This window comes from Falco punctatus (assembly GCF_963210335.1).
Source record: "Falco punctatus genome assembly, chromosome: 3".
Taxonomy (NCBI): domain Eukaryota; kingdom Metazoa; phylum Chordata; class Aves; order Falconiformes; family Falconidae; genus Falco; species Falco punctatus.
In genome coordinates, this window is record NC_137582.1 from 121279175 (window position 1) to 121289421 (window position 10247).

General features: G+C 55.0%; 1 protein-coding gene across 1 annotated transcript; it reads right to left on the bottom strand.

Annotated features, from left to right (window-relative positions):
• Window positions 1–202: 202 nt before the first annotated feature.
• SERINC2 (serine incorporator 2) lies at window positions 203–10159 on the bottom strand. The gene is made up of 10 exons (XM_080379505.1): window positions 9986–10159; window positions 4059–4220; window positions 3307–3494; window positions 3122–3201; window positions 2831–2968; window positions 2537–2706; window positions 2357–2447; window positions 2090–2225; window positions 1504–1716; window positions 203–980 (listed from the first exon to the last, which is right to left on the bottom strand). The coding sequence occupies exons 1-10, from the start codon at window positions 10022–10024 to the stop codon at window positions 842–844; spliced, it is 1356 nt and encodes a 451-aa protein (XP_080235631.1). The 5' UTR covers window positions 10025–10159; the 3' UTR covers window positions 203–841.
• Between the last annotated feature and the right edge of the window lie 88 nt (window positions 10160–10247).

A 10247-nucleotide genomic window follows, 5' to 3' on the forward strand; every position in this document is an offset into this window, starting at 1 on the left:
TCAGGGTGCCACAGGCTGGCAGTGGGGTCCAGGGCTCCAAGCCACTATGCCCCAGACTGATGCCACCCTGCCTGCACCCACAGGGCAGCCGACTGTGCCCTCACTCTGGCGTTGGGTCTGTTTGTCACACCCCCCCTTTCTCCACCTCCCATGCACCCAGCACAGGCATCAGAGAAGACTCCAGAAGGACCGATCTGCCAGGTTTATTCCAAACAAGACTTTATTAATGAGGCAAGGTACTGGGGTCAGGCCAGCACAGCCTGCAGGAAATGTGACCTGGGCTCTGGCGGGGACCAGAGACCCATTCCCTGTGGGGACAGCTGGGCAGGAGAGCCCTTGAGGAGCTGGGGCCACCGCCAAGGCTGGGGGGATGCAGCTGGGCAGCTGCTTCCAGCCCCAACCCCCCCGGATTTGTTTCCCTCCAGGCTGTTTGGGGACGCAACATAAGCCTGGCCCTGGGTCCTGGGACACAGCCAGTCCCCAAAGCCCCTCCAAAAGGCACCACAGTCCTGGGGCACTGGTAAAACCCAAACCCTCCCAAGGCAAAGTGGTGGTGTCCACTAGAAGAAGGTATGGAGGTACCGCCAAAGGCACTAGACACAGACATGGAGAAGCCAAGAGTTTTAAAAACATCCTCAGGTCTTTCTCAGCCCTGGCTGATTTTCCCTGCTTGGCACTTCATCCCTTTCAAATTAAAACAGAAGACCTACAAGAAGGCACTACCCAGCACAGCCACTCCTGCATGCAGAACCCGAGGCTAAGGCAGAGCTGGGGCTGTCCCCAGCATCAAGGGACAAGGCCACAATGGCTCCAACGTGGCAGGAGGATGCCCAGGGCCACCTTAGCTGAAGTCCCGGTCCAGCAGCACCAGTGGAGCCACCAACATCCAGAGGTAGAGCAGGAGCCCTGCCCAGCTGGCACAGATCTTCACCCACACAGCCGTCCAGGGGCTCGTCAGCACCTGCAGGCTCTCATCTGGCCTGAAACAGCAGAGAAGCAGACAGCACCCATCACTGTGCTGCGCCCACGGGGTGGCATCTCACTGTGCGCCCCAAGCATGGTGGGCAGCAACCACGCCAGGGAGGGATGGAGGCTGCAAGCACCCAGCCACGGGTGCAATGCAAGGAACATGGAGGAGGGAGCAGAGGAGCCACATGCTTGCAGCCATGAAGCTCCCTGCAGTCGCCCAGGGAATGTGACCCCACCACTGCAGCTGACAGCACCCCAAGGGCTGGGTCCCCACTCCCCACACATCTTAAGGGATCCCGGGCTGCAGCAGAGGATGCTGCAGCAGGGAGCTGGCAAGCCCAGGCACAACCTGCCATAGGCAGCCCTACGCTACCTAAAATTAATTAACGCTGATTAGGGTACACATTAAGTGAACTTGCACACAGATGCATCTCAGCAAACAGCTCTTCCCGGTGCAAGAGCAGGGAGGACACCAGGAGAAGGGGATGCAGAGGAAGGGGGACAGTCCCTTGTCCCCACGCAAGCTCTGCCCACCTGTACCAGTTGGTGAGGCTCATCATGATGTAGAGGGCAGCCAGGAGAAGGCAGAAGTGGAAGAAGGTGTAGTTGTAGGACACGCCGTCCCGCTCATTGTCATAGGCACAGTGCAGCCCACTCTCCGTGGCTGCTGCCTCGCCTCCAGCCCCAGCCGCTCTTTCCTCCGTCAGCATCAGCTTGTTGACCTGCAGGTGGTCCGAGGAGCGGACGCTGCGGGCAGAGGGGCACAGGCTCAGGGCTGCCCGCCTGCTGCCTCCTTGGCTGCCCCCCAGTCCCAGCTCAGCCCCCCCAAGTCTGCCCACCTGGGGATGCCCTGGGGGCTGTCCCCAGGACAGGCAGGGCAGTTTGGGGGATGCAGCTTGTGTGGAATCCCCAAGAGCTGTGAGCGTGACCCTGCAGGGCAGCCTGCCTGTGTCCCTGGGGACTGGGATGGCTTTGCAAGAGGCACTTAGTGACAAAAGCCCTGACCCAAGCTGTGACCTCCCCTCCAGCATCGCCCTTCCCCAAAAGCCTCCTGATGACTCTCTGCTCTGGGCAGGCAGAGGGACGGTGCAGTCCCCAGGGGCACAAGCCAAGTCCTCACCTGATGAAGAGGGTGCAGAGGATGAAGATTGTCAGCCCCACAATGCTCGGGGCATCCCACCAGGTTGTCAGTGTCTGGGTGGCCATTACTGAGCCGGTGCTGTTCCTCACCAGCAGCGTGGGGTTACAGGTCTGAGCTGGGGGGGACAAGCAGGGGGTTCAGCACCTTTCCCCAGCCCCCAGAGACCCAGGGGGGCAAAGCACCCTTCACAGTGTGTGGTCCTGTCCTGTGCACCCCCTCCCAAACCCCAGGCCGCATCCTGCTTACTTGGTACATTGGCCAGGGCAGACCAGGTAACGTAGATAGTGTAGAGGGTGACGAGGGACGCCTGCAGCAGCCCCGAGTGTGGCTGAGCATCCTGCAGATGCAACGGCAGGTGCTCAGGGCTGGTCCTGTACCCCATGGTGACACGGCCGCTGGCCTCCCAGGTGTCCCCTGCCACCTCACCTGGATCTTGGGCAGTATGGACACAGCAGAGATGATGAGGCAGAGGATAAGGTTGATGCTGATGAGGACCTTGCCCTCCGTGCAGCCCTCAGGCTTGGTGTAGTAGATGTAGAGCAGCACTATGGCCGCAATGGACGTGGCATAGAAGATGAAGGTGATGATGCAAAGGGCTGGGGGAGAGAACAAAAAGGAAGGAGGCTGGAGCAAAGCCCCCAGTACCCCCAGCTCAGCGTCATCCAGCTGCAGGATGACCTTCCTCACCCCTAAACTCTCTGCAGTGCCCGTCATACCAACCTGCATACCAGCCCTTGGCATTGCTCTCTCCCGCATTGTGCAGCCACAGCTGGTTCCAGGAGTGGGCAAAGTCGATGAGTAGGATAAGTTGGATAAGGATGAAGAGGAAGGAGCCAACCACACCGAAGTAAAACCACACTTGAGGGGAAAAGAAAACCCACTTAAGAGCAGAGAAAGCAGGACTTTGGCACAAGGGCACACAGCTGCAGGGATGCCAGCTCCAGTCATGGGTTTAATCCTGTGCTGAGGGTTAACCCAGAGGTGCAGAGGAGAGCATGGGCAACTGCTCACCTGATGTGAAGACACCATCGGGGATGTAGAAGGCCCCCACTGTGATCCCCACCAGCACCAGGAACTTGAAAAACCAGAAGCTGCAGGAGGAGAGAGGAGGCATGGTCTGCAAGAGGGAACCCAGTGGGGAAGGGGGGGGTCTGGCCTGTCCCCACACCAGCATACCCCCAGGGACAAGTGCTCACCCATTCTGCACAGTGGCTCGTGGGTCCTTGCTGCTGCGCACGCACACCATGATCACAGCAAAGAGGAAGAAGAAGGTGGCCATGGCGAAGCCCATGCGGTACACAGCTTTGTGGCCCAGGAAGCTGTCACAGCTGACACGGGTCTGGACCCCCAGGACCGATCCGCTGCCTTCACAGAAGCCAGGGAGCTGCAACAGCGATGGGAGGGTGAGCATCACCCCAGCATCCCACACCCACCGTGAGCCCTGGTGCCACCAAAGATGGGCCAGCCCATGGTTGCTCCAATGCCACCCGTAAAGCAATCGGATGGCCTGCCTGGGGACAGCAGTGGAGTGGCACAGCTAAAGCCACCCTGCAGGTCAGTGGAAAGCTGAGATGAAACCAGCATTTCCCAAAACGCTTAGCACAGCCTTCACATTAGCTCAGCTGGCAGATCTCAGGTCTCTGCATCTGAAGTCCCACCTCCATCACTTGCAAGTCACTGTGCCAACTGAACCCCAAAAATGGGATGTAGGAAACTTTCCTGGGAGACATTTGACAAAACTAAATAATGCATGAAATTATCCCACTGCATTTCCTCTCCATAGAAAACCAGGGTTAACAACACCCTCTGCCAGTGGGATACTCAGAAAAAAGGAACAGAAGCAACATCATGCTCCAAAAATTCACTGTCTGATTCAGCCTCATGTACCCAGCATGCACTAAACATCTCCCCCATGGTGACCAACCAGCCATCTCCAGGAGTTACTTACCTTGTGCAGCTCCTTCTCCACACTGGGGATTATCATAATAATGGACACGAGAGTGCCTAGGAAGAGGAAGAAGGTGAAGAGGAGGCGGGAGATGGTGGAGTTCTTGGCTGAGGGGCAGCAGCTGCAGAGCAGGCATGGCGCAGATCCGCAGAGACAGGACAACTGCAATGAGAGCATCCTCATGTTGGTGGTGTTGAAACTGGCCCCAAAACACGTGCCCAGGTTGAACCATAAGGAGATCTGCCCGAGAATCCATACTGCTGTACTGGGGGCTTTGCTTAGAGCTTCTCACCAGCCAATATCAAAACCCACAGCCCGCGAGACCTCATGGAAAAGGTTCTAAATCCCCCAAAAATGTTGCTGAAAACCAAAAGCCACAGGAACGGGTTCACTGCAATAACAAACCAACTTGGAAAATGACACCAAGAGTTCTGGAGACACCCTCATCTTCTTTTTTGCTCCCCAGCAATTGCATGCAAAAAAAGGCTCCTGTCAAAACAAAGCACTGCCCTGCAGGAGCCTCTTTTCTTTAAAAAAAAAAAAATAATAATTTGTAAAATAATTTAAGGCTGCCTTTCCAATCTAATACAGTGTGGGGAAAACACCGATGCCAGCATTATGTGGAAATTAGCTTGTTCTGCCATCCTTTCCCCTCACCAAAGACCACTTTACAGGTGGGGAAACTGAGGCATGGCATCCCTGGGAGTCCACAATGGATCCTGGCTTTCCAAATCCACCATTGGCAGTGCTGCCAGGTGCACCCTCAGCCCAAGGGCAGAGGCTCCCATTGCTGTGCCAGAGGTGGGTACAGAGCAGGGTACCAGGGAAACCCCAGCTTAGCAAAATCCAACCTTACTGCCTAGCAAAACATCGGCAGAGGTTTCCTGCACAAGGATTGTGCAGAATAAGACTTGCAAGGAGAAAAAGGAACTTATTATTCTTAGAATATTTATATTCTTAGACTTCCCTGGCTCCTGTAAGCCATGAGAGGAGCAATAGGGAGATGCTGTTCGCATCCCAGCAGTCAGGCTGGGCTGGGCTGAGTTGAGTTTTGCTGCTCCGGTGTACACTGTTCCCACCAATCTGTCCAACAATTTGGATATTCACCCACCTATTTAACACCCACAAGGTGGGGGAGTGCCGCCATCATTTGCCTTAGAGGAAGAACAGCTGCAGGGCTTCTGCGTAACAGGTTTTAAAGCCCACGATGGGGCAGGAATGCTGGATACAGCCATAGCCAGCCCTGACTGTGGCATCCCTGATCGGGATAGGAAAGATTTTCAGCCTCTTAATCACCCATGCCAGCCCCGGTATCTCCTGACTCACTGCCACATTCTGAAAGCCCTATGTTCCCAAAAGAGGGTGAAGCTGGCAAATGAATAGGGCATATTCAGGCAAGAGAATTTAAGAAGCTTTTTGGGATGGCCTGTCACTGCTGGGTCACTAATCCACCATGTCATGCAAGCAGAAGGCCCCATGTTAAATATCTGGGGAAAAAATAGGGGAATAAGGTGTCTCTCAGGTTTGCATTGAAGACGCTGCACCCTCAGAAATTATTGGGGTTGGCCAGGGAAGTAAAACCAACATCTCACATCAAGGCAAAGCAGGTGGCAATGCCGCCCGGCCACTAATCCAGCAGACAGCGCTGACCCCACGTAAGTGAACAGATGGGCTAAAGTGCTAAACAAAGCCTCAAAGGACCCAAAACCTAAATTAAAACTAAATTCCCAACTGTGACCCACTCCCCATGGTGTAAGCAGGAACAGTGGGAACAGCGGGGCTCTCGGGACAGACAGCCCAAGCAATACAACACCAAAATATACCTCAAGTCCTCTAAAACAAGGAATCTTCAGGCTAGCTCCTTTAAAAAAAAAAAAAAAATGCCTCACTGAAGCTCTCACAAGCCCACAGCCTCCCCTGGCCCACACACCAGCCCAGGGAGCAATGAGAAATCCGTAGGCAGGTGCTGGCAAGCTTCCAGCTACAGGTATTGCCTAGAGACCAATGGGAATTAAATATCTGAAATTTGTTTAAAATACTACTGCTTCACTTTCCAAATACCTCTCTCTAGCTAAAATGCATTCCCAAATCCACTTTTAAAATTTACAGCACTGGGCATTTTTCGCTCCTTTATCAGAGACAGCTTCTTCCTAGGAAACCTGTGACCACCTCAGGCCCTAGCAACAAACCGCTTTCCCCTCTATTTACAAGCTAATGTCATTGATTTATTTCGCCTTCTCTTTGAACAGCTTTTCCTCTCCCGCACTTGAGACACATCAGCCAGCCAGATGCACTTGCAAGCAGAAGGGTTCAGCTCTCTCCCAGTACTAAGGGATGTGCATTTGTTAAGTGTTTATTATGGCTATGGGCTTCCTAATTATTCCCAGCGATCAATATTAATTAAAATATTGCTCGGTATCAATGTAAATATACATTTCTCATTGCTAAAAGTAGTGTAAGAAATGGATGTGGAAGAAAAGAAAACCAGATGTTGAGCTGCTGTGCAAGCAGGACGTGAAACCTGCAGCCCCCTCATCAGGGATGCTCATAAGCAATCACTTTGATGACCCCAAGTCACTAGAGGTGGTCTTGAATTTTTTTTTAAACATAAGCACACCATTATTTGAGAAAAATTACCTTCTTCCTGATTTATTCCTCTTTACCCACATCCCAGCCCCACGTCCCAGTCCCACCAGAGGCTGTGTTGAGCTGACGGTACCCACAGGACCTGGGGCAGGTCAGAGAGCCCCTGCATCCCACGGGGACCCTCATCCCGCCTCTCCAGGAGCTGCTCAAGGGACATCACCTCATGTTTTAAACTTGAAAGCGGAAGAAAATGGCCTTCAGTAAAGATGGCTTCCTTTCAGGCTCATTAAATGCACCACTTGCACAAGAATGCACTTAAAATGTGCCAGTGTTCCTGTATTTCCCCTTCAAATAAATATTAAAAAAAAAAAAAAGAACAAAAATCCTTTTTAATGCAGAATTACTGCACTATTTGACCTGACCTAGTAAAACACCTTACTGTACCCTTAACTTTAAGCACACCAGTACCTCCAGCTCCTCTCCTTTCACTGCCCACTGAAACAAAAAGCACCAAGTCCCAAACCCACAGAAACTGGCCTGAGGTTTGTTTCATGATGAGAAACAAATCATGAGGTTTGTTGTTGTTCAGCAAGTTGTTGGATTTGGGGGTTCAGCTCCACATCCAAGCACCACCAAAGGCTGGCAGAAGGCATGGCCTTGGGTACCACGTTTTGTTGGGGGTCGGTGCAGGTGGCTGGGGGGTAAAGGGGTGTCCCCAGGGCCATGATGGAGCTGGGCTGAAGGGAAACCCTTGCTCCACGTGCAGCCCCCAAACCCTGTGGCTGACCTCTAGGAAAGCTGCAGGTGGATGAATTAGTCTCTAGTATGAGGCTTTCAGGAGCCCACAGCATCTGCGGAGCCCAATCTCTGTGGCTGTATTTCAGGTTTTACAGCCTCTTGCAACCACAGGAAGGCAGCCGCTGAGGTAACTGGTGCAGCAGCCCCGTTCCACTGACCTGCTTCATGCAGCAGTATTGCAAGAGTCCCATGTCACTGGGAGCCTTTTTTCATGGCTCCCGGTGCCCTTCTGGAGTACCCCCCCTCTAACCTCCTTGGCCAAGGAACCCTGTGCCACACACTAACCCAGCCTGTTGCCTGGGCACCTCTTGATTTCAGCCTTTTTCTTTAAAAAGCAAGTGGGTTAAGAGCAAGGAAAATCCTCCCACATTAAGGCAGCACTGGACATGCTCTGCTACACCTCCTTTCAAAGACTCTCAAAGGTGCCCGTAAGTATGAATATGGCCAACAGCCAAACAGCAGGATGGAAAAAGCCAACCAAGGGAAGTGACTGCAGCCCAAGAGTGGTGGAGTAATGAGGAAGCATCAGTTTTCAGCTACTGCAGATGAAAGATTAATCTCTTCAGTTTCACTATCGACTTCCTCATTAATCCAGCTCACCTCCAATGCAACTCCCACGTAAGGGCTGCTGTGCTTCCTCCTCTGCCTGGAGGCTGGGAGAGCATGGCCAGAGCTAGACAAGGGCTGTCCACCCAGCCAGGGAAACACAACAACATGAACTGAAGTACACTAGCCCACCTACACCAGCCCATCACCACAACCCCAACAACACATCTTCTGCAAACTGCCTTTGCCCTGGCAAACCCAGGAAGGCGGAGACTGAGTCAACCAAAAGCAATGCTGAGCAGCTGGTCTTTATCTCCTGTTAATGACTCAGCAGGTTAATCAGTACCAAACCTGCAGGGTCTGGCACAGGCTTGGGAGGTTGGTGGCTCTCATGGCTGGCAGGTAGCTTGGTACTGGCACAATGAGGGTGACAGTCCCCACGGGGTGCTCAAACCATGCCGGAGGGCTGCACCAGCCCCTGGCGCTCACTTTGGCTTGGGCAGGCTTCTGCTGGCAACACCTAGCCCTGTCCCTCAAGGAAGGCAGCTCAAGGTGACCACACTGCTCATGGCAGTGGTGGGCAGAGCCTGGCAAATCACTGGGGGCAGAGAAAGGGAAATTATTCTCATGTGCTGCGAAGTTTCACTCGGGAACGGCTTGTAGAGTTGCAATGCGAAAGCATTAAGGATGGCTTGGCAACCTGATGCTGCTTTGACTCAAATGATACAGGCTGACCAGAAGAAGTTAGCTCAGATTTTCTTGTTAAAAAAATAAAAAAATAAAAAAAAAAGAGATCAGGGGGTTTGTCTAGTTTTGGTTTGATTTTTTCTATGTTGGGTTTTTTCAGTTCAGCATTGAGCTAAGACACCCTCTTAGTCAACCAGCTCCAGGAAGGAACAGGAGAATTAAACCTATATAGCCACTCTACCCCGTTACCGTGGTCTGGCAAGCTTTTTGGGCAAAAAAAAATCCAGAATTAGGCCACAAAGTTCCCAGCCCTGCTCCAGAGTAACTCCTGCCTTTTCCAATACATGCCCATAAGGAAAAGCATCAGATGTGGGTTACAGACAGAGGCCTTGCAGACTGCCCTCCATCCGATCTTTCAAAAGCTCCCGTTCGTTAAACCACTAAAACTTTGAGGTCAAGTTGCAAAATGGGCCCCATTTCCAGGCCAGCGGCTCCCCGGCTGGTTCCACAGCCCTGCCTTGGCCCCGTGCCCGCAGGTGAGGCAACGCCAGGAAGGCAACGCCAGCCGTGGGCAGATGCCTGCGTCACTGGGCACAGCACCCCAAATCATGCACCCTGTGCCTACCCTGGGCCATGGCACCCCACACATGCCCCTCCACCCACAGACTTGCACCCCCTGTCCCGCCTCCTCTTCTCCGTCCCCATCCCCCCACTTCAGGGCTCGGCAGTAACAAACAGGCAGGACTTCTGGTGCCCCAGCATCGCAGAACCCCCCCAGTGTATTTGGCATCAGGACAGGGGAGGCAGGACGCCCCCAGTCCCCCCAGTGTGGCAGGGCACCACTCCTCCAGCTCCCTACATCCCCCAAGCATGCTGGGGTGCACCACTCAGGCGCCTCAGACTCCATGTTCCCCTCGACCATCACATTCATGAGCCCCAGAGTTCTCTGGGTCTCCCCTGGACACCCCCAGGTGCAGTTGGATGCCCTGCTCCAGGGGTCCCCTCCATCCCCCCAGGCACAGAGGGTGCACCCCCGTGGGTCCCTGCATGCCCATGGGTGCAGCATGGCGCACACTGGCCTTCCCCTGGAAGCCCCGGCCTCCCCTCCGCCCCACTGGGACCCGGGGCACAGCCCCGGGGTGTCTCTCAGACCCCCGGGCCTCCTCTGAGCCCGCCCCCGCCCCCGGGCCGCGCCCGCCGCTGCAGCACTGGGAGCGGGCTCAGCCCCGCTCCCCCGCCGGGTGCCCACCCCCTCGCCACCCGGTGCGCCCCCACTCCCCTCCCGGTGCCCCGGCCGGGCGGGCACTCACGCAACTGAGCAGGGAGCAGACGCCGAGACAGGCCCCCATGGTGCGGCCGTGGCTGACGCCCGCTCCGGCCTCCCCGCTCCACGCTCCGGCCTCCCCGCCGCGTTGGCTCCGCCCGTGCCGACCCCGCAGCACCGGGCTCGGGGCGCGTCGCTCCCGCCCCGCCTCTCCCGGGGCGGCCCCTGCGGCGGCGGGGCGGGTCCTCCCTCCCCGCTCCCTCCCGGCCGCAGGGGAGCCCCTCCATCCCCTCGAGCCCCTCGGACCA

Excerpts from the sequence above, each read along its gene's own strand:
- SERINC2 (XM_080379505.1), bottom strand. The coding sequence starts at position 10,024 with ATGGGGGCCTGTCTCGGCGTCTGCTCCCTGCTCAGTTGC. Across the intron at positions 2,969-3,121 it reads CGATGGTGTCTTCACATCAG|TGTGGTTTTACTTCGGTGTG; the intron begins GTGAGCAGTTGC and ends TTTCCCCTCAAG. Across the intron at positions 2,707-2,830 it reads TGCCAAGGGCTGGTATGCAG|CCCTTTGCATCATCACCTTC; the intron begins GTTGGTATGACG and ends TCTCTCCCCCAG.